Source organism: Paraphaeosphaeria sporulosa (genome assembly GCF_001642045.1).
Source record: "Paraphaeosphaeria sporulosa strain AP3s5-JAC2a unplaced genomic scaffold CC84scaffold_17, whole genome shotgun sequence".
Lineage (NCBI taxonomy): Eukaryota > Fungi > Ascomycota > Dothideomycetes > Pleosporales > Didymosphaeriaceae > Paraphaeosphaeria > Paraphaeosphaeria sporulosa.
In genome coordinates, this window is record NW_017253376.1 from 445764 (window position 1) to 470287 (window position 24524).

The 24524-nt window shown below is 54.8% G+C and overlaps 11 protein-coding genes across 11 annotated transcripts; 4 read left to right on the forward strand and 7 right to left on the reverse strand.

Annotated features, from left to right (window-relative positions):
- Nucleotides 1–639: 639 nt before the first annotated feature.
- On the forward strand, nucleotides 640–1680 carry CC84DRAFT_1076664 (HET-domain-containing protein; the record flags this gene model as incomplete). Its single annotated transcript, XM_018173726.1, has 2 exons — nucleotides 640–1104; nucleotides 1195–1680. Coding segments are annotated over 2 exons (951 nt in total), but the record flags the coding sequence as incomplete, so codon positions are not given.
- Nucleotides 1681–2665: 985 nt separating this feature from the next.
- CC84DRAFT_1223588 (uncharacterized protein) lies at nucleotides 2666–3322 on the reverse strand (the record flags this gene model as incomplete). The annotated part of the gene is made up of 1 exon (XM_018183507.1): nucleotides 2666–3322. One exon carries the CDS (start codon nucleotides 3320–3322, stop codon nucleotides 2666–2668), a length of 657 nt encoding a protein of 218 aa, XP_018029217.1.
- An 834-nt stretch (nucleotides 3323–4156) lies between these two features.
- CC84DRAFT_1210692 (uncharacterized protein) lies at nucleotides 4157–5945 on the reverse strand (the record flags this gene model as incomplete). Its single annotated transcript, XM_018182306.1, has 4 exons — nucleotides 4157–4287; nucleotides 4529–5076; nucleotides 5163–5641; nucleotides 5916–5945. 4 exons carry the CDS (start codon nucleotides 5943–5945, stop codon nucleotides 4157–4159), a joined length of 1188 nt encoding a protein of 395 aa, XP_018029218.1.
- A 1960-nt stretch (nucleotides 5946–7905) lies between these two features.
- On the reverse strand, nucleotides 7906–9622 carry CC84DRAFT_427548 (glycerophosphoryl diester phosphodiesterase). Its single transcript, XM_018186190.1, has one exon. The coding sequence runs from the start codon at nucleotides 9280–9282 to the stop codon at nucleotides 8056–8058; it is 1227 nt and encodes a 408-aa protein (XP_018029219.1). The 5' UTR covers nucleotides 9283–9622; the 3' UTR covers nucleotides 7906–8055.
- Nucleotides 9623–10057: 435 nt separating this feature from the next.
- CC84DRAFT_1223590 (uncharacterized protein) lies at nucleotides 10058–12148 on the reverse strand (the record flags this gene model as incomplete). Its single annotated transcript, XM_018183508.1, has 8 exons — nucleotides 10058–10556; nucleotides 10607–10920; nucleotides 10996–11242; nucleotides 11289–11549; nucleotides 11597–11707; nucleotides 11763–11868; nucleotides 11939–12022; nucleotides 12109–12148. The coding sequence occupies 8 exons, from the start codon at nucleotides 12146–12148 to the stop codon at nucleotides 10058–10060; spliced, it is 1662 nt and encodes a 553-aa protein (XP_018029220.1).
- A 655-nt stretch (nucleotides 12149–12803) lies between these two features.
- On the reverse strand, nucleotides 12804–13531 carry CC84DRAFT_1191698 (Isochorismatase hydrolase; the record flags this gene model as incomplete). The annotated part of the gene is made up of 2 exons (XM_018181199.1): nucleotides 12804–13418; nucleotides 13469–13531. The coding sequence occupies 2 exons, from the start codon at nucleotides 13529–13531 to the stop codon at nucleotides 12804–12806; spliced, it is 678 nt and encodes a 225-aa protein (XP_018029221.1).
- Nucleotides 13532–13818: 287 nt separating this feature from the next.
- Nucleotides 13819–14992, forward strand: CC84DRAFT_1264823 (cytochrome c oxidase-like protein polypeptide IV). Its single transcript, XM_018185340.1, has 5 exons — nucleotides 13819–13970; nucleotides 14024–14095; nucleotides 14205–14363; nucleotides 14431–14531; nucleotides 14585–14992. The coding sequence occupies exons 1-5, from the start codon at nucleotides 13880–13882 to the stop codon at nucleotides 14762–14764; spliced, it is 603 nt and encodes a 200-aa protein (XP_018029222.1). The 5' UTR covers nucleotides 13819–13879; the 3' UTR covers nucleotides 14765–14992.
- A 2-nt stretch (nucleotides 14993–14994) lies between these two features.
- Nucleotides 14995–15606, reverse strand: CC84DRAFT_1049169 (CGI-121-domain-containing protein; the record flags this gene model as incomplete). The annotated part of the gene is made up of 1 exon (XM_018173449.2): nucleotides 14995–15606. A coding segment is annotated over one exon (612 nt), but the record flags the coding sequence as incomplete, so codon positions are not given.
- A 293-nt stretch (nucleotides 15607–15899) lies between these two features.
- On the reverse strand, nucleotides 15900–16540 carry CC84DRAFT_427600 (uncharacterized protein). The gene has a single exon (XM_018186191.1). The coding sequence runs from the start codon at nucleotides 16500–16502 to the stop codon at nucleotides 16101–16103; it is 402 nt and encodes a 133-aa protein (XP_018029224.1). The 5' UTR covers nucleotides 16503–16540; the 3' UTR covers nucleotides 15900–16100.
- Nucleotides 16541–16583: 43 nt separating this feature from the next.
- On the forward strand, nucleotides 16584–20099 carry CC84DRAFT_1200430 (uncharacterized protein). The gene is made up of 4 exons (XM_018181663.1): nucleotides 16584–16962; nucleotides 17034–17057; nucleotides 17116–18835; nucleotides 18884–20099. The coding sequence occupies exons 1-4, from the start codon at nucleotides 16762–16764 to the stop codon at nucleotides 19624–19626; spliced, it is 2688 nt and encodes an 895-aa protein (XP_018029225.1). The 5' UTR covers nucleotides 16584–16761; the 3' UTR covers nucleotides 19627–20099.
- A 1021-nt stretch (nucleotides 20100–21120) lies between these two features.
- CC84DRAFT_1182004 (uncharacterized protein) lies at nucleotides 21121–23187 on the forward strand (the record flags this gene model as incomplete). Its single annotated transcript, XM_018180591.1, has 4 exons — nucleotides 21121–21222; nucleotides 21375–21753; nucleotides 21864–22652; nucleotides 22733–23187. The coding sequence occupies 4 exons, from the start codon at nucleotides 21121–21123 to the stop codon at nucleotides 23185–23187; spliced, it is 1725 nt and encodes a 574-aa protein (XP_018029226.1).
- Nucleotides 23188–24524: the final 1337 nt, after the last annotated feature.

The following is a 24524-nucleotide window of genomic DNA, read 5'->3' on the forward strand; positions in this document are numbered from 1 at the left end:
AGTGTGTTCAGAAATATCTAGTGAGAAATATTTGTTACGTCGATCGTTCCACTTCAAACAAAAGAGACACTGCGTCGCCGCCTGTGTCACGTGACGCAGCTTAGGTGGAAGATGCCACATCAAGCCGACAGGATACCCAGAGCCGCGCCGACAGGTGCTCTCGCTGAAGCAGAGTCGGACATCTGTGTTCGTCCCTTGCCCGTTGCGAGCCACCTCTGTGAAGACTGTAAAACCATGGGCGTTGAAATCAGAATGCTTTGTGAGGTAAAAGATTTCACGGTCTCCAGGTCTTGGGCTTCACTCCAGAAGGGTATGCAAGTTTGTGCATTCTGTAAGACGATAGCTTCTCCCTGGTGGCCAGGAGATAATATCGAAGGAGATGTCACTATCAGCAACAGGACGGGCCATTACGAATTCATCCCTCCTCCAACCAACGGTATCGATATGTTACACGTGAACAAAAAGCATGCGCACGAGATGGAGCTCGCAGTTTTTACACATGAAGGTTAAGATCCCCTACATTTTGTGGTGATTAGGATGAAATATCCAGGGCTGATCATGCACCTAGGAAGCCTCCCTGCTACCGCGCAACACGTCTCGGGTAGATGCATCAAAGCCGCTTCGGACCTCAGTCGAGCCAGTATTTGGCTGGATGAGTGCCTTCATAGCCATAACCACGGTTCGAGCACAGGTTTGTCTCGTCCATCAAGATTGGTGGCAGTCGGTACTGCAGATGGCACCGAGCCTATCAAGATCGTCGATGACTCAGATCCTGGCCACGAATATCTGACTCTCAGCTACTGCTGGGGTAGGACAGGCAACTTGTGCACCACTGCTGAGACTTATGAGACATTTTGCACATATATACCTTGGGCGAAGCTCCCCAAAACATTCCAAGATGCTATTCAAATTGCACGCAACCTGGGGGTTGGACATATCTGGATCGACTCCTTGTGTATCGTACAGGGTGACTTGCATGATTGGGAAACAGAATCTGCCAAGATGGCAGACATCTACAGCGGTTCACTTATGACCATCATGGCCGCCGCTGCCTCTGACAGTCACGGCGGATGCTTCCAAGATCGCTTTGCTATCCAAAACACGGTAGCCCTACCTTACACAGACGAGAGTGGGATCACAGAGTTCAGTGTCTATGTCGGTCATCCCCTACCCGGCCACGAAGAGACTGTGCAGTACAGCCCACTATTTCAGCGCGGGTGGGTGTTTCAGGAGCGACTGATGTCAAAAAGGAAGTTAATTTTTGGCGACGACCAGACCTATTGGGAGTGCAACACTATAGTTCTCTCAGAGTCGGATATCCGACGTCGGGACAAATTTGCAAAGTACAACCGTGTGCGCAACGATGCTTTCCGAATCTTCTCCGACCCGTCATATAGATTAAATTGTCCAAGATCACGGGCGAGGCTGTGGATGGATTTGGTCGCGGACTATTCTCGTTGCTTGTTGACGTACTACACAGACAGACTACCTTCGCTAAGCGGACTTTCACGATCTTTTGCTCAGCAATCTGGCGAATCTTATGTTGCTGGACTGTGGAGAGAGCAGATGCCTCACTCACTCTGTTGGCGTGTATACTACAGAATGTCCGAAGAGAGTTGCGAACAAGATTACTGCGCACCGTCATGGTCATGGGCTTCTGTGCCAGGCCAAGTCACTTTCCTTCCTGATTCTCACAACTGCGAGCTAGAGATAGTCAGTACAAACATACAACTAGCTAGTCAGGACCTGTACGGTGCATTGAGAACCGGCAGTAGTATCTGCGTGCGAGGCAGATTACGGGCTGCAACCCTGGTCAAGATGGAAAAAGGTCGACCTTTATTCTCCGAAATCGAGGAAGGACCCGTAAGTTGCAGATTCATGGATAGAGGAGATAGGAACCTGCCTCTCGAGCTTTTCTACCTAGAGATCTCACATACTTGTTGTCTCTTGCTGGAAGAAACAGCAATAGAGAAACAGTTTCGGAGACTCGGTCTGTCTGTTCTTTCAGAAGTTAGCCAAGAGAAGGACTATCTCTTTCATGGCCTTGAGAAACAGACACTTACCCTAGTTTGATCCAATCAGATCTTCCTGGGTCTACTCAGTCATCCATACTATTTTTTATCACTAGAATTGATATAGATGGGTACCCAAATGTCGTGGCAAATTTGTATAAGCTGCTACTACTTACATTGAATTGTCACCTTGGCTGCACAGCAGCACTAAGGCGTTCTTCCAGTCATCGAAAGTTATCGTTAACTCAGGAAATCTGAATTGCTTTCCACATTGAACATACCACATGCCCGGCTCAGTGCTCGTATTTACAGAGAATGACTGCGTTAACAGAGCATCATTGCCCGGAGTTCTCGCCTGTATCACGGACTAAGCTGAAGTTTTTTTCTTCTTCGGTGATCAGCAATATATACATGATTACTCGCTGACGCACTAAAGTAAACGATATGTCCAAAAGTAGTCGCACCAAACGAAGGCTGTATCGTTGGCCATTCTCCAATCTGGCGCATTGACATAGACGGAGCTGCCCAAAATGTTGCTTACTAGCGCAAAACCTCAATGACACCGAAACACCGCAATTGTAACCGCCCACCATTATTGCGCTCATAATCCAGACCATCAATCATTACGCTTTCGTTGGGAGAAATTTGCAAAATCATAATACCCCGTTTTCCAGGCTGATTTCGAGCACAAACGCGCATGCCGTCGACACCATGTACTTTACCTCCTCCTGTTCCAGCCCATTCGTCTGATCCGACCCATCCCATTTGATGCCAACAATCTTGCCGGCACCCTCTCCTTTCAGATCGATCACCACAAAGAGCTCAGCAATCTTCATTCCCGTCCAGCTGCGGTGGAAGTGCACTTTCAGCTTGCCGGAGTGGTCAGGCCCTTCCGAATATATAAACCATTTGTCGTCCGTTTCTCTTGGACGGAAACCCATGACCAGGCTGTACGCTTGCTCCGGTGTCAAAAACACATTCCACGCGACGGTTTGTACGCAAGGCGAGGCGGGGAAAGGCATTGTGCGCATGTCGGATGCTAACACTCTTCTTCGCAGTTCAACCTCTCGCCTGGGGGATCCGACGGCAGGTGCTTTTTCGGAAAACTCGATCGTTTGGAGGTGGGTGATCATCTTCGCGGTTGGGTCCTTGTTCGTGGGTCGTCGTTGCAGCTTGCGGGGCGATGGAAGGGGCGATGGCCCTGGAGAGACTGGCAAGACCGGCCTACTTTCTCGTTTTGAAAAGCGTCTGAACATGGACGTCGATCGCTTCAGGAGCGAAGGCGACTGCGGTTGCTCTACGGCTATCATTGTGTCGAAAAGAAAGAAAGCGCTACTTTCGTGAAAGAATGTGAGAATGGAAAGGGAACACTGAAAAGTCGTGGGTGCGGCGAAGTTGTGCAAAGAACGAAGAGGGTTGAAGAGGGTCGAGAAGGTGGGCCAGAGGCGCAAGACCATTTGTGAGCACTGCGAGGAAGCTCAGCCGCACCAGCTCCACGCGCTTCTGTTTTAAGACATTCCAATACGCCGGCCAAGCCCACAGCGGCCGCGACACAGGACTGGGGCCAGGAACTAGCGGAGGATTGTCCAATGGCGCGGGGCTTACGCCACCCCGGTGCGGTCGAGGTTACCACGCGTCGTCGCGATTCTCGAAAGCGCAGAGATCGTGGAGGGGCTGGATTAACGTCACCAGCCAGGGCGCCCGCAGGCACCGCGCGCCCCTTTCTCGCGATTTCACGTTCCTCAGCGCGACTTACGCTCCCTTTTCAAGCCTTTTCAAGGCGACAATGTAGGAATGGGCTGCGGCCAGTGCTACTTTGGTCCCAAGTCCAAGGACCGTATTCGGACGACGGCGTGGTTCGTATCATCGCTGCGGGAGCGGAGGGGAACGACGTAGCCGACCCCTCCCTGAGCGTTCGCTAATGGGTCGTTAGTGTTCAGCCAGGATCTCCGCCTCAAAACCAGACCCTGGATCTCGGCCCCCTGTACGTCAGTCCGATGCATTCGCAATATCGACATGCTGCAGCGCTTATCCTACTTGTTCAATGCGTTATCATGCTTATCTTCAGTGTTGATGTTCACGGAGGCTCTTCGCGCCATGAAAATTCGATTCCATCGCACGGGAGGAGCACGGGGACACACGTTTCACCAGTTGCCAGTTGAAGTGGGGTCTCCCGATAGTTCGTCTCCACAAGCATGGTCGCGCTGCTGGACCGTTGTCGGACCACCGATCGACTGTGCGTTAGATATCGTTGGCGCTTCAACGTTCACAACGACTGCACGTTACCATAGTAAGGGGGCACACATGACGATATGAAACGACAAAACTGTAGCACGACAGACAGGTACCTGGCCTTACTTTGGAGCAATCACTAAAGCGGGAGAAGCTCCGCCAAACACGTCATGTGGAGCATCAACAGAAAAGGCTTGCAGGATACGTACGACTAGCAGAGTGCCCATTCTATTCCATCATCACCGAGTACTCGTTATTTGTGTGCAAAGTCAATGGCTACATACCAGGCCATTGTGTCCAAAGGACATCTTCCGGCACAATCGCCAGCTGTTTCGTGCCGCTATGGCCTGGTACGCTGATTGAAAGGAAACCGGTCTCCTGGTGGCACGCCTCCGTCCTACTGGGCGACTGTAGTTTCGCTCCAAACCTTGACGCCCAGACGGCCAGCCTCTCGAATTGACATGACTCTCCATCCCCAAGATGCTCCCAGCCACGATGATACCAAACCAAAGTTGGCATGCGGTGGCGCCAACCTAGATGGATCAACCATCCGGCCACAAACGCATACAAGACGGCGTGTAGGACGAACGGTGTCAAGAGAAAATATATCGAGGCCTTGATGCCTGACTCCACATGCATTGCCTTCGCATTCGCTGTCAACCACAACTCGAAAGCCATGCCACATATCAACACGCAGGGCTGAACGGCACGTTCGAGGTGCGGCGCGAGAATGCGACTGTTCTTCCAGTAACCAAGAACTGTAGCCGCGATTCCGGTGGCCCCGCCGACCAAGCAGCCGAGAACGTAGTCATGTAATTCGGGGCAGGGCAGACTGTCAGGGTGATACTCTTCCAGATCGTAAACCCGAGCGCGAGCCGAAACCACATTCGAACGCCGAATGAGCTCACAAACGCGCACGTGACCGTCGTCAGGTACATGAAGAGAAACTTGAGATGGGTAAACCAGAGTGAAAAAGCCTCGCGCTTGGTGTAAGCTCCGCGATTGAAGAGCTGGGCTTGCATGTCAGAAACCCCATTTGCGATGAGATGTTCGTGGATTGCCAGGAAATCATCTCTGCGGAAGTACAGCCAGGAATAAGAGAAACGAGGCGCGTCGCTCAGCAGTCCAACGGGAGAGACATGGCTGAGGTGGTCCATCTTGCAAATGATAGATAGCATCTTCAAGACCGGTGTGGTGTACGTGACCAGGCTTGTGGAGAGCAGGCAGTCGCCCTGGTGGTGAGAATCGAGCTTCGCATGACATCTGTCACCGACGAGATGTCCACACGGATGCAGCTGCATTGGCTTGCACGGCGGCTCGTTATCTGCTAGGTCCGGTGGGTCATCAAAGTCGCGGAGACAGATGCAGCAGCGCTCGTTAGAGGGGACCGGATCCACCTTGGTGAGACATGGCTTTCACATAAGCTGAATGATATTGTGGAGATCGTCAGACTGGGGAGGTGCCATGGCTAGTCAAAAGACGCTTCTATGCTTTGGGTACGTATGCGAGTTGCTGGCAAAGGTTGACCACATGGTCTGGATGTCGAGCGAATTGCTTTGCCCAAGAGAAATCTCTAAGCATCTCTTCATATCGGCATGGTCAAGGTCAACTGAGCTTTGGCCTCAGTGAATTCGGCGATGGCGCACCGACCGTTGGAGGACATACACACACCTTTTCACGCTTGTGCTCAATCGCATGCATGGCAGCTTATGACTGAATACGAAACAGTAATTGTACCGAAGCATTATTGAGGATAATTCATCATTCTGAATCACTCTGACATACAATGGAGTATACCAAGATTTTATAAACGATATCCTTAAAGAGAGCGTACTTGAGGAAGATGGATAGGCCGCTCTCTTGGTTCAAGTCTGCTTTTATAGACATATCTGACTAGATTGTATGAGATTGTCACGCAGTGTTTGCAATAGAAACGGACTCATAGATCCTCTTGTCTGATTCTACAAACAAATCAGAGCTTCTATACCTGCTTCCAATCCGACAGCCTATCTGACACCACCAGTCCCAATTACATTACAAGTCAAGGGCCATTCCGCCGCTGATCACCGCCTCAAGAGGGCGTCCGGGGAGGGGACTTCTGTGCATGCGTGAGTACTCTGGACGTGGGGCTGTGTGTTTTTGTGTATGGGCAGTATTGGTAGAAGAAAAGAAGGAGAATGCTAGCTCCAGGGGTCAGACATAATCCAGCCATCGTAATACAACGTTCAGTCAGTACAAGACGCAACTAGGCGGACTCATCACCACAAAGACTCAGTTCGGACTCTACGTGTTTAGCCTAGTTTTGTCGCGAGGAGCTATCGCACCCTTGCCTACAATTGGTCTCAAATTTGTTCCTGAATAAACATCGTTTGAGAGTAAGCGCGAGGTGCCTTATTGATGAGCAGTCTTTCAAGAGTGCAGCAAATGGGACGTTATAAATTCTCGTTCGACATTATCATCTTCTTTACAATGACAAGGCGCAGCAGTAAGTGCAAAAGATTCTTATTCACGGACTTGATACACCATAGGCACGATAATCACTGGGCTCGATGAACTATTCTTTCAATCAAGCTTGTCAACATGATCCACTCCGCACTCCCATTGCTTTTAGGAAGTGCGCGTCCTGTCGTTTTATTGGTCGTGATTCTCAAACAAAGCGATGTATTTATGCCACCGAGAAGGGGCGTACAGGCTGCCACTCAATAGATGTTAGTTGGTAAGTAAAGTTTGATTGATCTTTCCAGCTTGTCCCATTTCAATCCCGGAGACATCATATGGCGGCGGGGACCGTCGAAAAACCTCAATCCCTATTCTACGGTGCTCTCATACATGCAGTGCCACATTAGAAGGCAATCTTGCTACCATCCCACTTTAGAAAGCTGGTACTGTCATGACGCAGGCCTTCGATAAAATTGACCATTCCGGCAATGCAAGTATCCATGTCATACACACCATCCCAAACGGTCAGGCGTGTCGCAACAAGACCTGGCCTCATGCGTATGATGGTCACGTTACGATTCTCTTTCTCCCATTGGCGAGCGAGTGTGACTATTATCTGATTGGCGGCTGCTTTCGATCGGAGTAGACGAGGATATCACCGTTGCTTATTGGGTTTTTCACCACATCAAGCAATTCGATGAAAACAGGAGAATATCAAATCAGAATGCATCAAAGCCGGAACTCCGAAAGAGCCTCAGGTCAACTACTCAGTATGGGCCGGATTGACAGAAAACGACGACGAGACCAACACTCGGGTCCAAACAGCGTTCGATGACTTCTTCGGAAGTAGCTCGGTCCCGATGAAGTTTACTAGAGCTTGCGAGGACTCCCCGCCGGCCCGAGGACGTAATGTACCGTACACTTACTGGAACTTTGGAGGCAGCACCAAGACTGGCGGAGAGATTCCTACGAATCACTCGCCGGTCTTCGCGCCGGCTATACAACCGACTCTCGAGGCAGGCGTGAGTGCCATGGCATTGGCAGCGCTCACGATCAGTGCTAGCTAGCATCAGCGAGTATCGGCGTACGACGGGCGGCATATATACTCGAAGAGCTACTGAGCTCGAGCACAAGACATTTGCATTGTGGGTGCGGAGGATCGAATAGGCAGAGGTAACGTATCACTATGGCTATCTCGTTGAATTCTGCTGGATATACCAGCGACTATACACCACGTGCTGGGGTGGAATGCAGACTTATTTCCGCCAATAGTACGTATAATTTCCCGCACTAATCTCAGGTTTAGATACGCTCGCTCGGCGCTAAACTTCGTTTATATCCACCTACATCCACATTTACATGCCGTCCCCGTCTATAGCCCAAAGCAATTGGCATAATACGTCACGCTCGCGGGCCAATCCGCGAACATGCCCCTAATCTTGACTTGCTGCGCCAGCACATCCAGCACAGTGTACATATCACCGTCGTTGTTGATCACGTCCTTGACATACTGGTAGTAGTAGTCCCCACCCCGGTTGAGCCACCCGCTCCGCTCAAACGACCACGTGATAATGTCCATGCCAGCCTTCTTGACCGCAATTGCATATTCCGAGGGCACAACCTTTTTCGTCACTGGATCAACCTTTGTCAGCGCGAAGAACGCCGGCGCCATAATCTTCACGCCCTTCTTCGCGAGGTCCGGGATCGACGCTGTCGCGTTAGCGTAACCCGCTGGCGTGTCGACACGGCTGTCCAGATACACCGCCTGCTTTCCGAACTCGGGCTCGTGCTTGATCCAGTAGAAGATGTCGTCGGGAAGGAAGCTCTGCGCATAGACGCGCTCGGGGTCGATTTTCGCCTTTTTGAACGCGTCGATCATGTCCTGCGCGTACTGCGTCTGGGTGTAGCCATCGTACGGCATGGGGATCTCGGGGGTCTTGAGCTCCGGCGTGAACTTCAGACCATAGCTGTCGACGATGCTGATGTACTCGTTAAGTGTCATGAGCGTGCCGCATGTCGCGTACAGGTCGGTGCGGAAGTAGGGGGTGCCGTCCATGTACGAGGCCACTGTGGTACCGTTGGGGTTGAAGCCATCCATCTTTGCGCAGAGTGTCTTGAATTCGGCTTGTGTGATGTCCGAGGTGCAGCATTTCGCCTTTGCAGGCTGGCCGTTGGCGGCGGGCTGGAAAGGCGTGGTGCACTTTGATGCGAGCGTGGTGTTGAGGATGTTGGTGGTCGTGTGCAGGTCGCATTGCGCGTGGCGGCACACAAGCTTCTTGTCTTTGGTGAAGGCAACGTCGCATTCGAGAATGCCGGCGCCCTGCCTCCTGGCTGCGGCGAGGCCTTCTGTTGTGTGCTCGGGAAATTGGAGGGAGGCGCCGCGGTGGGACACGACGAAGTCAGATGGCTTGAAGGGGCCTTCAGAGCAAGACTGGAGCTTCGTCTTCAAGGGACCGTCGTCCATGTTGTTTATGAGGTAGTACGGGCGATCACCGACCTGGATATTGAGCTTGGAACTGCCATGACCGGTGCTGTAGCCATTGGAGGGAAACGCGATGGCAGAAGTTGCCAGCAGCGTAAGAGCAACGACGGAGTGCATCTTGAGCGATTGAATAAGCTCGCGTGTTCTTATAATGACGGGAAACCAGACGAATGCGTTCCTGCAGCGCGCACTGCATCTCCCGGGGCCATGGCCCTTTTTATCTCTGGTGTCCAGATCCGAGCTATGCGGTAGCTCTCCCAGGGCCGCGGAACCAGAGACCAGGGAAGCTCCAGAGGTCCTGCACGTGGGAAAATTTCTGTCTTCTTCGGCTCATGGTAGTATGCAAGAGTGCGGGAGCAAGTGCTAAGGCAGGAACGCCGAACCGGGATGTAGCTAGGCTGCCTAGCATGCCAAGCGCACGTGGGCTTCTACTGGCTGGTGGACGGTTGCGAGATCTGGGAGCGACTGTAAGTGGCGCACATACCGCGCGGAGGTACTGGGATGCTGGATGTTGCGAGAACGGGTTCGTGGGAAATCAACACCTCACAATCCCAACGAGTTGCCTGATTGGGAAATTAGCTTACAGCTTTTCGTCTACACTAAGTCGTGGCTGGTGAAAACTCGAGTCCAGGTCAGGCTTTACTGCTAAAATTGTAAAGCTCTCCGCTTGTAAATTCGTGTTCAGATGCCTACATGCCCCATCACCGTCATTACTGCCACAATGCCACGAAAGTCACCATGTGTTGCCGGCTAACGGCACTCCACATGCCCTAACGAATGGCGCACAAGGCCGTGGTATGTTCTATATCGCTGTCAAGAGCCCGCAAAACGTGAGAAGGGCTCGCAGAGCGCCAAAAGGCATCAAAAAGGCACCAAAAGCTTGTCGCTGGATTTACGAAATCGCATCATGGAATTGCTCCTCCTCCTCCGTCTCCGAGTCCAGCCTTCGTAACGCGTGGCCCTGTCCGGGCTCACCCTTGACAGAGTTCAGCAGTTTGCTAGGGGGCAGATCTTCCGGAAACTCCTCTTGAGATTTCTTCCCCAAGTGGAGGTGCTCGAACTGGGAGGTCGCCTTGTCGAGTGGGGCTTGACGAGGTTTGGCCGCAATCACGTCTGCATCCTTGTTAGGAGTAGGGTCGCTGAGATCAATGAGGTCGCCGAAGGTTTCTTGCTTTGGCTGAGTGTCGGGATTTGAGTTACTGACAGCTAGGTTGGCGTTGCCTTGGACCGGGTGGCTTGGCTGAATGATGTGGTTACCTGCTGCAGCTGGGTCATTGGTATTGGCCCGAGATAAAGCAGGAATGCTAAATTTACGGTGAGGTGCTTGGCCAGGGAGAATGGCTGCGATATCGAGAATCTGTTTCACCTGCTCTTCAGGGGTTTTGGCGTCCCTACGTTAGTGTCAGCTGAGTGCTTAGTGAAGACTCATGGCGATACTAACACTTTAGCATTGATGATCCAGTCGAGATCCTCCTCGCCCTCCTCGCTTCCACCGTGGCCGCCTTGTACACGGCGAAATAGCTGTGGATGCCAGTCCACGCCCTCGTTCATCCGCTTCGCAGCCTCTTCTCTTTGCCGATCCTCGATTCGTGCCTTTTCGGTGGTTGCTGTATCTTGGTCCTTCTGCTTGACGGCCTCAGTTACCAAATGCCATAGCTTTTGCGATTCCCGCTCGTCCTGCTCCTCGAGTGGTCGGGCTTTCGGGTACGAGGGTTTGGCGTACGATGCGTCGAAAAGGAGCTGTTTTTTGCCAGTCTACGACAGGAATCAGCTGAAATCTCTTACATGGACGACTTGCAAATAACAACAGCTGGAGGTTGGTTGTCCTACCGTCAAGTCCTTGATCCACATCTCCTCGTTCCAAAGGCCCGAGAGCTCAAAGAGCTGCTTGCCACTCTTATCCTTGATGAAGCCGCCAATCGCGTTGTAGGTGCCACCAAAATATCCCTTGGTCTTGAACTCAATGTCGGCTTCCATGCCTGTCTCTGGGCACCGAATGTAGCTGTGGTCGCCAAGCTCATACTTCATCTTGCCGAAAAGGATGCCTCGCGCATACATGTTCGGCTGCGTAACGAAGCTGCAAAACGGTCAGCTCCGCGCCAAAGCGGTTCTGTCAAACCTACAATCTCTCGCCCGTATTCAAAAACCGCATCACTGCGATGCCTTCCATCATACTAGCTGCCGAGTTTCCCAGGAACTTGCTCCTCGGCTTCAACGTGCCATCTATACGGATGTGGTGTTCGGGTGCCATGAAAAAGTAGCTGGACTTGGGCGGGTGGTGCGACGTTTGTTCTGAGATGTAGTAACCTCGTGTGCCGTCGGCATAGTCCCAGTATCCTGTGAATATCTCACCAAGGATCGGGTTCAGCGGCTTCTTTACGCCTCTGCCATGATATCAGCTGGTGCTTGTGGGTCAAACTGGCGCGCATACGGAGGTTTGATGTGCCAGCCGCTCAAGTAGAACTTGGTCACTGCTACGAATCGATCGATGGGGTCCTCGATCTGGGTCATGGGCAGAAGCGTCTCGGGGTGGGCCATGAAGCTACATGGACTGTCAGCACTTGACCACTGGTATCATCTATGAACCTCAAACCCACTTGGTTATCCTCTCCAGCATGGACCTCGGTTCCAAGATGAATGTAGGCAGCGTTACTCGACTTAGGTCCGCGCCGGGCCGCAGCTGCGATATGATGTGGGTGAGCACTGCAATTAGTTCCTGTTAGCCAATCTTCGCGAGGACCCAGAAAGCGGAGGCGCTGCGTTGCAGACATACTGTTGCCCTGGTCCGCGTCTACCACTGTTTCGTCCTCCTTTGTGACTTCATCGCCTCTGGTCTCGTCTGTGGACGAGCGGTTGCCTGGAACACGGTGTTAGGGGCTGAATCGGTGGACCCTCGCCGTAAACCACGCGAGAACGGAGGCAGTAAGCGGTGCAGAGACTCACTTTGCAGCGAGTGCCGCCTGTGTCCGTGGCCTAGTACCATGCTGGGTATCGCTATGAACAAAACCGCTGCAAAAGATAGTTATGAAAGGGCTGTGCAAAGGCAGACAGCAAATGGAGCAATTCCGGGCAGCTCAGGCAACACTAGACTCGCCGTTGTTGGTGGACGAGAGCAGCGCTGCACAGCCAACGAGTGCGACCCTGTCAGTGAGCGATGACGGAACGCGTGGGCGCGGGGGAAAAAATTGGCGGCCCGGGCTCTCGTCCCCGCCTCGTCACGCCGTGGTGTTGTTTGGGAGCGCAGCTTGACAGCACAAAAGACGCCTTGACACCTGCTGTGCGGGGTGTCGTCTCTGCGCATATATACAGTGAGGCGGCGTCTGCGTCCACTCACGTCACTCTGCAAACGACGGAGCGCAGCTGACCGGCCGCAGACTCGGCATCGTCGGAATCGCGACGCTCCATCGGAGGAAAGGCAGCGACCCGTTCAGCAAACATGCGACGCACGGAGCGCTCATCGTGATTTGGTGCCTGGCCCAGTCTACATACATATACGCGCGTGCTTGGCCAACAGTGAACAAGGCCAAGCGCGCAAAGGAAACCGGGTATCTTCCATGACCGAGCTCCGCTGCTACCAAGATATCCGCCTGATCCCGATCCTAATACTGGGATTGAGCATGGCTGCCAACGCTGCGCCCTCACCAGCTGAGCGACTCGTCGTCCTTTTCGATGACAGTCACGCCAGCCTCGTCGTACTCTTTCAGTACCGAGTCCATGCTGGAAGGGTCAACCGCCCTGGTCGCCTCCCCAATGACACGCGTCTTGAAACCTTCCCTCGCTGCGTCCAGTGCCGTATATCGCACGCAGTAGTCTGCGGCGAGCCCAGCAACAAACACATCTGTGATCTCTGCGTCGTGGAGCAACTTCGCAAGCCTGCTCTTGCTCACGCATGGGCTCTTGAAGGGGTCTGCGAACGCAGAGTACATCTCCACGCGTGTATCCTGACCCTTCTCCACAATCTCGTGCACCTTCGTGACGTTCAGCTCGGGAAGCAGTTCAGCCCCCTTGGTACCCTGTACGCAGTGATCCGGCCATAAGCGCGTTTCCTGGGTCTCAGATGGGTTGAGCGGATTTGCGATGGTGATTGTGGATTCGAACGGCTTGTTGTTGGGCGCGTCGTGGTTGGAGGCAAAGGAGATGTGGTCCGGCGGATGGAAGTCCTTGGTGGCTACCTTGATGGCGAAGGGGCGGTCGAGCAGCTCATTGAGCAGAGGAACGATGTCGCGTCCTCCCTGTACAGCCAGCGAGCCATTCTTCACACTACCCATCAGCGACCCTCAGGTATTGCGTGCATACGACTCACGGGCGGGCAGAAATCCTCTTGCACGTCTACCAGGACGAGCGCGGGCTTGAACCGTGACGACATTGCTTCAGGCAGGTGCGAGTGTAGTGCTGGCGATAGGGAAGGCGCAGATGGCTGGGCGACCGCGACAGAGCGTCCTTTCACGCTATATATGCGGCGGCATCTACAAAGCAGCAAACGGCGTCGTGCTCCGCCAGCTTGCTGTGCCAGCTAATCTTCATGGCGGCGGCGAGCACCGAACCATGTTGCAGGCGCAGCACGGCAGGCAACGGCGTAGCGCACAATCAGGCGGCTGAGTCATCCGAGCTTCTCGCCAAGCTCGCATGGCACGATCGCTGGTAGGACCTCACGCCAACTTTGCAGCTTCGCACCACCACGTCCCTCTCCGCTCCACCCCCAATTGCGCCCGCCATGTTTGTCCAGCGCTCTGCCTTTGCCGTCGCCCGACGAGCTGCCCCCCGCGCCCTCGCCCGCCGCACCTTCACCACCTCCTTCATCCGCCGTGAGTCGCGCAGGGAGCTCCGTCATACGATGCACTTCTGACGTCCATTGCAGGCGATGCGAACAAGGAAGCCGGCCACTCCGCGGACGCTCCTAGCGTCGTAGAGGGCTACAAGAAGCTCGACCGTACGTGCTGCCCGCCGGCTGCCCGACAATCGCGCTACCGAGCTGCGACCCGGGATGCCGCGACTCCCTGAGGAAAACGCCAATTGCTAACCGCCACTGGTGCATCTAGAGATCAAGACCGAGGCCGACCTCCTCCCCCCAGGTGCCAAGCCCGGTACCGTCCCCACCGACCTCGAGCAGGCCACCGGTCTGGAGCGTCTCGAAATTTTGGGAAAGATGCAGGGCATCGACATCTTCGACATGAGGCCATTGGATGCTAGCCGCGTCGGTACGTGCTCAGGGAAGCGCTGAGAATGAGGCGCGGAAGCTTTGGGGATAGCGCTGATGGATTCTAGGCACCCCCGAGGACCCCATTGTTGTCAACTCGGCTGGCAACGAGCAGTACGTCGGCTGCACTGGCTGCCCCGCCGACTCCCACAACGTTCTGTGGATCACCGTAAGGACATCGTCTGCTACAAGCACCCAGGAAAGAGTGCTAACGCTGGCCAGTTGACCCGCGAGGAGCCCCAGGCCCGCTGCATGGAGTGCGGCTCGACCTACAAGATGCACTACGTGGGCCCGGCTGAGGACCCGCACGCGCACGGCCACGACGACCACCACCCCGTGAACCTGCACCCTAGGCCCAAGGACATGTCGGATTTCATCAAGCCCGAGTACCTCCACTCATAAGCGGGATGCGATCATGTTATAGAATCGGCGGTGTATCTATAAACTATGGAGACGTTTCCCGTTACCTCCTGCAACCTTGTAGCATAGTCAAACTGGAGGCTTTCCTTTGTTCCTATATTTGCACTCTGACATGTGATGCTCCTACTAATTGGATCGTATGCGATCCCCCTGGCTCGGTGCAATTCGTGCCTTGGGCACTTCTTATAGCAGACGGGAACGCCAATATTCCTTCACGACCCCTTCAGCGCCATCGTCCCTAAAATCACACTCTCCATGTCCTTTCGCTCATCCCGTGCCGTCCCGTCCCCATTCACATCCGTCCCCTTCTTCCCCTTTCCCTTGGCCCCGCCCTCGCCCAGCTTATATATCTTCCGAATCTTGCCCACATCCGCAAACATACCCACCTCCCCCATCTCCTCTGCAATCTCTACACTTTCGCCCTCAACCACCATCCCCAAATGCTTCGCTACACTCTCTGCGGTGACATCCTCCTCCAGCCCGCCAAACTTGACAACCAACACGTGCCCACTCTCATCGCCCATGCCAACCTTGCGATACGCCTCCCCGATATTGTTGTTCGGGTGCAATCGAAACACGAGTTCCGAGTGCGGCGTGCGCGTCCTGCCTCTGCCCGTGAGGTGTGCGTGGAGGGCGAGTTGGGCGGCGAGGAGGAGGTGCGTGGGCGAGAGGAGGACGGTGGCGTCGAGGAAGGCGTAGTCGAAGGCGGAGTTGGAGGAGAGGAGTTGAGAGCGGAGGTGCGGCGCGTTGGTTACGGAGCAGAAGAGGGCGATGTGGACGGGGTGGGTGGGGTAGTGCGGGAGGGTGAGGGTGTGGATGTGAGCAGGTGGGGATTGTGAGGGCGGCTGGGATGCGGTGGCTTCCTGGGGTGGTGGATGGGTTGATATGTTGTCTTGCGGTGGTGATGAGGTTGCCATGGTGACTGGGGCTGGCGATGAGGGCGCCGTGGTGTCTTGGGGAAAGAGGCGGGCGTAAATGCCTTCGAGGAGAGCCTTCAAGGCTTTGCCTTGGGATTCAGTGACCTCCAGGATGGCGGATGTTGGGGAGGCAGGTGCGGTCCAAGCGTGCTTTCCAGATGCAGAGCGGGTGTGACCCGTGATATTGGTGGAGTCGGCGCTCTGCCGTGGCCTGGCTGGTTTGACTCCGGGAAGACAGGTGAGTGCAGTCTAGAGGTTGATCTTCCGTCCCTTTGATGGTAGGTGATGTTTGAACAGCCGATTCTAGGGCCCTCTCTTGTGGCACCACGTGAAGAATAAGATAACGTTCGTGGCAAGAATTGCCGATGGATCTTGTCAGGATTTCACAGAATTGGTCGAACCTAGTTCAGCGACCAAGACGGCTGACCTGAGTCCGCTTTGTGTGCGTGAAATCCACGCGATGATCGCCCTGTCGTGCAACAAGTCCCACCCTGGGCGCTCTCCCAGATCCGGGATGACGGAGACGACGCAGTAGCTGCCGTGGCAGAAGTCACCGGGCGCAGATGGTCGCCGGACACCCGAGTGCGTGAGTCTTTCCAGCGTCGAGCCCTTCGACTCGGGCGCCGGATCTGGCGTAGTGGGGGGTTCAAAGAGGAAGCGACTTGGCGGGGCGCTTGGGGCAGCAGTTCGCAGGCATCTTTGGAGGAGCAACGGCGAGGCGTTGGACGGCGAACAGTAGGGCACTCGTGGGCGGTTGCAGGGCTGCTGTTACGCGGGGACGGCGCGAGACAGGCTGGCGCCATGACGGAAGTGGGTTGACGTGCGTCCGAGTATACCGTGGACGGACTTGAAGCGCGTGGCACACCCAGTCTCCCCAGCGGACAGGGCCTCTTCGCCTCTCACTTGCCGCCCGCCCACCGCGTCTCCTCTGTACTCTCGCTTCCGTGTGCATTGTCGTACTGCTTTTCGGTATGCGCCTCTACTGACAGCGCAGACCTTGGCCCGGCAGCCCGCAGGTGTTGCGCGCAAGCTTTGCGGGAAATTCCGTCTCTCCCTCCCCAGATGGCCTCCACGAGTAAGAGGATGCCGGACGCCTCGCCCGACGTCGCACTCTCCCGCGCCGCAAAGACAGCCAAAGTCGAGCCGGGCCTCGCGCAGAGCCCCCAGGCCTTCCCGCGCCCGTCGCCCAACGACTTCTCGAGCCATGTCAAGAAGCGCCTCGCCGTGTCGTCGCGCACCGGCCAGGCGTGCGACCGTTGCAAGGTACGCTGTCACCACCCGCGCGGCCGCGATGCGGCACCGCTTGTTGCGATTCTATGCTGACGTGCCTCGAGGTTCGGAAAATCCGCTGCGACCCAGTACGTCCGCCACAGTCTCTGCGATTAACCTCGCAGCGCACCGCTGACCGCGTTCCAGCGACCCGAAGGCTGCTCGCCGTGCGCCCAGAACCGCACGCCATGCAAGACCACCGACCGCATCACCGGGCGCGCGACGACCCGCGGCCAGGTCGAGGCCCTGGAATCCGAGAACAGCTACCTGCGCAGCCAGGTGGCCGAGCTGCAGGCCCAGTTGAAAGAGCTGGGCGTTGAGCCGCGAGCCACGCCGAGCTACAGCAGCACAGCGCAGTCGACCGCCGCGAGCGACTGGGGAGACGCCCCAAATCGCCGTGCCAGCACCAATGCCAGCACCACCGCCAGCACCTCGCCCCCGGCAGGCTATACGCCCGCCAGCTCGACGTTGGAGACGAATCGCCCCCTCCCGCAATACAAGCACCAAGACTTTGGCGACAACTATCTGGGCGTGTCGTCCGCCGACTCCTTGCTCAGCAACATCAGCGGCACGTCGCTGTCTGTCTTCGGCCATGACATCGACATCACCGACTTCGTCGACGACAAGGACTACGACAACTCGTACATGTCGTACACCTACGTTATGCGCGTAGCGCTGAGCCACACGCAACCCGACCCCGTACCGCTACCACCGTATCAGACGCTCAAGGAGTATTGCACTTGGTGGTTTCGATCAATGCACCCGTACATGATGCTATTAGACAAGACGACTTTGATGAAGTTGGTGTGGCGCATTGGCAACGAACCAGGATTCAAGCCTTCGCCGTCCGAAACCGTCTGTGTGCACATGGTCATCGCTTCCCTCAACTACCAGATATCGGTCCGGAACCGCCAAGAAGATATGATGGAAGAGTCGCATCGCCACTACCGATACGCCTTGAGTTTCTTCAAACACCTCTGGCTATCACACACATGGCGCGATGTTCAGGCCTTGACCTTGATCGTCCACCATCTCCGCAACTTTCCCAAACCTGGCGCCGCCTGGATCATGGCCTGTACCACATTTCAATTGGCGATGGAGCTTGGCTACCATCGTTCATCCAAAGCTTGGGCCAACAATGGCCACATGGATCCTTTGGAGGTAGAGGTCCGAAAACGCACTTTCTGGGCACTTCATGCTCTAACAGTAAATATAAGCGGGAAGCTGGGCCGGCCGATGCCCATACACATGGACGATATCGACGTTGAATTCCCCGAACCCTCCAATGACTGCTTACCAGGCGAAGAGGTCGGTCAGGATGATTTCCACAAGTGCTCGTTTCAGGTCGGCATACAAGTCGCCAAGTACACTGTGCCTCTATCACAGTTATATCGGAGCTTGTACTCGATCAACGCGGATCCCGGTGCTTACGAGGAGACGTTGCAGCGCCTAGAGGCTGGCATCAAACAGTGGAAAGAAGATATGCCACCCCAATTGCGAGATCCGGCGACGGCATCACAGGAAGACTACATCTTTGCTGTCTACTTGGACTATTGGTATCGCGAATACCAATTGCAGATGTACCACCCAGCCATGTGTCGTTCCGAGGACCCGACCGTTCAAGCTGCCAGTTTGGCAAAGTGCCTGGTTGCCTGTCAGAAACTGTTGCGGTGTTCCACTGAAATGCGGAAACTTCGGAGCTTGGACAACATATGGATCAACATCGTTACGTACATTGCTGCTATCTTCACGACCTTATTTGGCCACCATCAGAAGCGAGAGACACTCACCTCGGCCGATATGGACACCCTCAGGAGCGACATGGGTGAGTGGATTGAGTTGATCAGCGAGTCGGGCCAACTACTGGGTAAGTGCAGTGAGCTGAGCATTGAGCGTAGCACTGACACAAGGGCAGGATTTGGTGATAAGTTGAAAGATGCCATCTCCCAGATCATTGACCGCTCGTTGAGTAGCATCAATGCAAGCATCGTGAAAAGAACAGCAAGCCAATCACTTGCTCAAGTTGCGCTGCACGCGCCGCCAGAGCAAACTGCGGCATTTACTACGCACACGAACAGCAACCATCGACCTCCATATTCAAATGCCGCCGGAACGGCGGCTGCTGTTGCCGTGGCGGGCTCGACTCAGTCCCAGAGCTATGCTACCGGCCCTGCAAATGTCGGATATACATACAGCAATGGACAAGCTGCACCCACTCTACAACAAGTAGCTCCTCACCATGGTCAACAGCCTTACATCCCTGCCCAAGAAAGTCCAATGGCCGCATCGCACGCTGTAGCGCTACAACAAGCTGCGGCTACCCCACGCACGGATGATGCGTACGTGTTCGGCAATTCGCACTTGACCACCAACGGCCACTCTCACCAAACCAGTTATACGAATGACATACCTCCAGTCGATTGGCATCAGTGGACACGGGCGGCCATTGCATACAAACATCCTGGACCACAGGGCGAGTACCTCAACAGCATGCGCACACATGGCAGTGTCAGTTATGAAGGCGGCCAAGGCGGGCAGATGTCTGCTGTGGGCGAAGAGAACGTTCTGCAGACGCTCGGTTCAAACAACTGGCCGGAAATGCAATTCGTGCCCCCCAACAATGCTTTTGGCAGCCAGCAGTACAGCGGCCAACAATAGCAACAACCTAACACTCTCCCATGGGGGCTCAAACGAGGACCCGGTTTCCAATAAGTTCACCATGTTTCTAAGCGAGTGTGGGTTCTAGCGAAGGCGAAGCGGCGAAAATGATGGTTTCAAAGTGTTGCACCCAAATATACATTGGTGCTCTTTTCCCTTTGCCTCGGGATCGCAATATGGATCTTTGAGAATACGATGCCAAGATGCTCGGCTTCGGCTGTACTATACATAATTCATTCTGGGCGTGTGCACATAGACGGCGGTATGGGGATCGGTGCATAGTTTAATTGAAGGGAGACACGGTCGCTTCTTTGTCGTTGTATGAGGAGGCGAAATGGAGTCATGGAGGTCGATCAAAGCGAATATGTAGTGGCACGGGAGAAACATGTGGCACAGAAGTGCTGCGTCTGGATACCGTCTAGATACCTGCTGTATGCAGCCAACGAGAATACGTTGCAGACGAATCTAGGATTTGCTGCCGTGCACGTGGACCCACGAATTCATCTTGCATACACGTGCATGTTGTATTACGTTCGTTTTCCCGGGAGCGGTCAAACGCCGCAATGGCATCGCCACACGGCCGTCTATTCCCGCAAACCGTTCCAAGATCCCGTATTCGCGAATATGTAAACAGAACGCTCGTCTTCCATTCAATCATCTAGACGGCCCGCGGATCGGTGGCTGCACGTCGTGTGGTGGACGCTGATATTGCGGCCTGTGGGGCTGCGTAAGTCTAGAACCGATGCAGCAGGTGGAGGCCGCCTTGGCAGGTACGACATCCCCGCGAATGGAAGGCGGTGATAAGCTGCACATAAGCGCATGGAGGACGACTCAGGGCTTCTTTGGACCTTCCTCGAGGGGCGGAGCGCCCTCTGAGCCAGCTTGTCCCTGTGTTTGCTGCTCAAGGCCTGTTGTGAATCGACATTGTGGAGTTCAACCAGCACCAGGGGAACGGCGAACACGCCTGTCTCAACCCCAAGCATAAGCAGCGCCAAGGCGACTCACCAGGGACAACACTACCCGCGTAAACGCACGCTGTCGGGCGTAATACACACACTCGCCTGTGTCGCGGTGGCGGCGGCGGCGCTACACCGCGGTAAACACATCCTGGTCGCTACGACCTTCCTCAGCGAGCAATATGGACGATCTGCGCGTAACGTATGCGCCTCGGCCCACCGTGGGTAGCCGTGGTAGGGGGATTTGCGCTGATTGCGCCGTGACCACCGAATAATGTCAATCAATGGATGGATTGATCCGCTTGCCTGGGTTGGGCCCGCCATCGTCCTCGTGCGCTGCGACATGGGTGGAGGAGATCCCGGGTGATTGCTCGCTGGAGCTAGTAACAGGTATATATGAGGATGCTTGCCACTTTTTTTTTTCTGCCAGCGATCTACGGCTTTTGGGTGTGGATTTCTGCCCTAAAAGCGAGAGCTGTGAGGTAGACGTTTGCCAAAGTCACCGTCAAGGCAATCAGCGTGAAGAGCATTCGACACGATGCGGTCTTCGCTCTCCCTCAAGGCGCTGGCCTTCGCGGCGGCGGCCTTGAATGGTGTTGAGGGTATTGATCTGGCGAAGCTGCGGAGGTATGGCGAGATGGTAAGCCATGTTCTTTCTCACCATCTGTTCTTCGCACGATTTCATAGGCGTTTGCTGTCTCCTATGGATTGTCTTTCTCGTGTCGAATTGACGCGAGGATTGGATCCAGTGCAGCTCCAACCCTATCCAAGGGAGAGTACTAACAGCTCCAGGCCGAGTCCGGCATGTATCCCGACGGCTCGCCCATGCACTCCCCCGAGATTATGGCCTCGATTCTCTCCGCGCCCGCCGCCTCCGCCGCCTCCGCCGCCTCCGCCGAGCCTGAGACCATCGTCCCCGAATACGTCGAGCTACCGCTCAACCACTTCGGCAAGAAGGGCTCCTCAGACGGTACCTACTTGAACCGCTTTTGGGTCTCCACCGAAGCGTACAAGCCAGGTGCGCCGGTGTTCCTGTACGATGTCGGTGAGGCGGATGGAGCGCCGTATGTGGCCACCAGGCTGGGCAGAGTTAACGGCACGACGACGAATTCGTTCAGGCAGATGGTGGACAAGTACCAGGGGGTTGGGATTGTGTGGGAGCATCGGTACTGTAAGTTTGAACATCTTATTCTGAACCAGGGTCTCTGTGTTGCGGCGTCATATCTCCAGAACCCTGATTTAAAATGAGACGAAAAGGAGGCAGACTAACATGAGAACCAGACGGTAATTCGACCCCCGGAAATGTGCCTATTACCGCGGACACAAAGCCCGAGGTGTTCAAGTGGCTCAACACTGAACAATCACTGAAGGACATCGTTGCCTTTGCGGACAAGTTCTCGCGCCCCAATATCAACTACACCCTCACGCCAGCCAAGACTCCCTGGATCATGATCGGCGGATCGTACCCTGCCATGCGCACTGCCTTCATGCGTGACCAGTACCCCGACACCATCTTCGCGGGCTTCGCGTCCAGCGCCCCCACCGAGGCCAAGGTGGACATGAGCGTGTACTTTGAGCCCGTCGCACGCGGCATGGAGCGGTACGGCGCAGGAAACTGCTCCAAGGACATCCACGCCGCTATTGGATACATCGACAAGGAGCTTGGTAAGGGCGGAAAGACTGCCGCGAACCTCAAGCAGCAGTTCCTCGGCGGCGGCGCGGAGAAGAACAGCCACGCAACCTTCGCTGATGCGCTGTCCACCATCTTCTGGCTGTGGCAATCGTACGGTATGGACGGGTCGCCCTGGAGCTTGGGTGAGTTCTGCAACTACCTTGAGACGGACCCCGTCAGCACCAAGGTCGCGGACAAGGACGGCTGGGCGAAGACCAAGGGCGCCAAGTTCGTCGTCGACAGGTGGGCGAGCTGGCCCAAGTTTGCGGGCGTTGTCAGCGATTCCATGGACACTGTCTGCTCGGGTGACAAGAACAAGACGGCGGAGTGCAATCTCGACTTGGTCTTCCAGGACCCGAGCAGCGTCAGTTGGACGTGGCAATACTGCACGCAGTGGGGTAAGCTTATTCCCCTTTACCCTTCCGAAATCTTCAGCGAGTAAAGATGCCTGTGAATCACATACTGACCCCCCACGCAGGCTACTTCCAGTCCGCCAACCTTGGCCCCAACCAACTCGTCTCTAAATACAACTCTCTCCAGCACCAACACGATATCTGCCACCGCCAATTCCCGACCGCAAAGGCACCCCTCTTCCCCGACTGGCCGCAGACCGATCGCACCAACGCCGTCTTCGGCGGCTGGGACATCCGCCCTTCGCAACTCTACTGGTCCGGCGGTGAATTTGACCCGTGGCGCACGTTGTCCCCTCTTTCAGCGGAGCCCTGGGCGCCGCACCCGAAGGCGTTCACCAATCCGCCCAAGTGCGGGCAGGGCCAGGACGAAGATGAGATTTTTGGTTATGTGCTCAAGAATGCGCAGCATTGCTATGACTTCAGGACGACGGTGGCTTTGGGGGAGACGAGTCGGGGGTTCTTTTATAAGGCGCTGGATGGGTGGTTGAAGTGCTTTAAGCCAAAGAAGGGCGGGTATTAGAATGGGTAGAGTGGGGTGGATATGATAGATTGGGTAATCACGAATCTTGATGTGACTAATACTGGATTTTTTTCCTGTTATGGTTGGCTTGGGCTGTCTGATGCCAGTTGTGGGATCCATTTAAGTGACGAGTACTGGTGAGGTGGTATAGGGCGTGGGAATGTGACGCGCAGCCTGACAGTGGAGCAAGATGTGCTTTCAATGGGCTATGGGCAAGCCAGGACCCCATCGCGATATCTGAGGGGTCAGACTAATGTTGTCGGAAACTTATCTTATCATTTGGCAAGGGCGCCCCGAACATTTGTTGTCTCAACATTTTGAACGGGCGGACGTTTGCCTTGTCGGGTCCCGGTGCTGCTAAAGACATCTGGGAAGCGTTTGTAGGCGCCTGTAGGAAGCCTGCGAAGAACTAGGATTCGAGGTTGTTCAAAGGCGAGTAACTTCTAGATTGTAGCTGTAGAAGTATTGTATTTTTAATTGTTCTATTATTATAAAGCTCTATAGAACGGATCAGATCCAAAGCCTTCCAACGGGGGCAGCACTAAGCGCTAACGAAAACAAAGACAACTCAGAATGATTGGCCAACACAGCTTTCTGCGAGCCAACGTCGAACGGTAAGTATCGGCACCCATGTCAATCTAATCCAATCGAGCTGACGATCGTGTTCGGACCTCCAACCCCTGTTAGATTTGCAACCACGCCGACGGTCGACAATGACAGCTTCACCGGAATGTGTTCATATATTCTAGCCTAAACGAAACTTCCTCACTCACATTGGCCGTTGAAATAACCAATGGACATCGACATTCGCTCAGAGAAAGCCCGGTGGTTAACCCCAGGCGTCTCAGGGGCGATTGTCTCACCGGTGAGAGGGTCGAGATTACTAAGAGTCGTATCTGCGAACAGCGCCAGAAATGGTTAAACTTTGTCATGTGCCAATTGCATATGATCCTACGAGTCTCGTAGGCTGGATAAATTTTCGAAATGTTCGGTAGGTCTCATGTCCTAGAACCCCTTTGTTCATTCGGACTCATCTCTCGCCAAGCACTACTTAGTTATACATTTATCTGGCCTTGAGTATATTCGGAACGTGCGAAACACAGGCTGAATCATGGTCGACAGTATCTCCGAATCTCGACAAACAGCTCCACCCTTGACCCACAAAGATACAGGCGGAATGTCAATTGCAACATCCGTTGCGCACACATGTTCATATTGTCAAGAGATAGAGATTTGCCTTCCTAGCCAGAGCGACCTCTGGCAGGCACGAGGGCTTGGTGGGAATCAGGGTGCGCACCTAGGCCCTTCCATTGAGGGGTCCCGCGTCCTCGAGGGAT

Excerpts from the sequence above, each read along its gene's own strand:
- CC84DRAFT_427548 (XM_018186190.1), bottom strand. The coding sequence starts at position 9,282 with ATGCACTCCGTCGTTGCTCTTACGCTGCTGGCAACTTCTGCCATCGCG.
- CC84DRAFT_1264823 (XM_018185340.1), top strand. The coding sequence starts at position 13,880 with ATGTTTGTCCAGCGCTCTGCCTTTGCCGTCGCCCGACGAGCTGCCCCC. Across the intron at positions 14,096-14,204 it reads GGGCTACAAGAAGCTCGACC|AGATCAAGACCGAGGCCGAC; the intron begins GTACGTGCTGCC and ends TGGTGCATCTAG. Across the intron at positions 14,532-14,584 it reads ACAACGTTCTGTGGATCACC|TTGACCCGCGAGGAGCCCCA; the intron begins GTAAGGACATCG and ends AACGCTGGCCAG.
- CC84DRAFT_427600 (XM_018186191.1), bottom strand. The coding sequence starts at position 16,502 with ATGGCGCCAGCCTGTCTCGCGCCGTCCCCGCGTAACAGCAGCCCTGCA.
- CC84DRAFT_1200430 (XM_018181663.1), top strand. The coding sequence starts at position 16,762 with ATGGCCTCCACGAGTAAGAGGATGCCGGACGCCTCGCCCGACGTCGCA. Across the intron at positions 16,963-17,033 it reads AGGCGTGCGACCGTTGCAAG|GTTCGGAAAATCCGCTGCGA; the intron begins GTACGCTGTCAC and ends ACGTGCCTCGAG. Across the intron at positions 18,836-18,883 it reads CGAGTCGGGCCAACTACTGG|GATTTGGTGATAAGTTGAAA; the intron begins GTAAGTGCAGTG and ends ACACAAGGGCAG.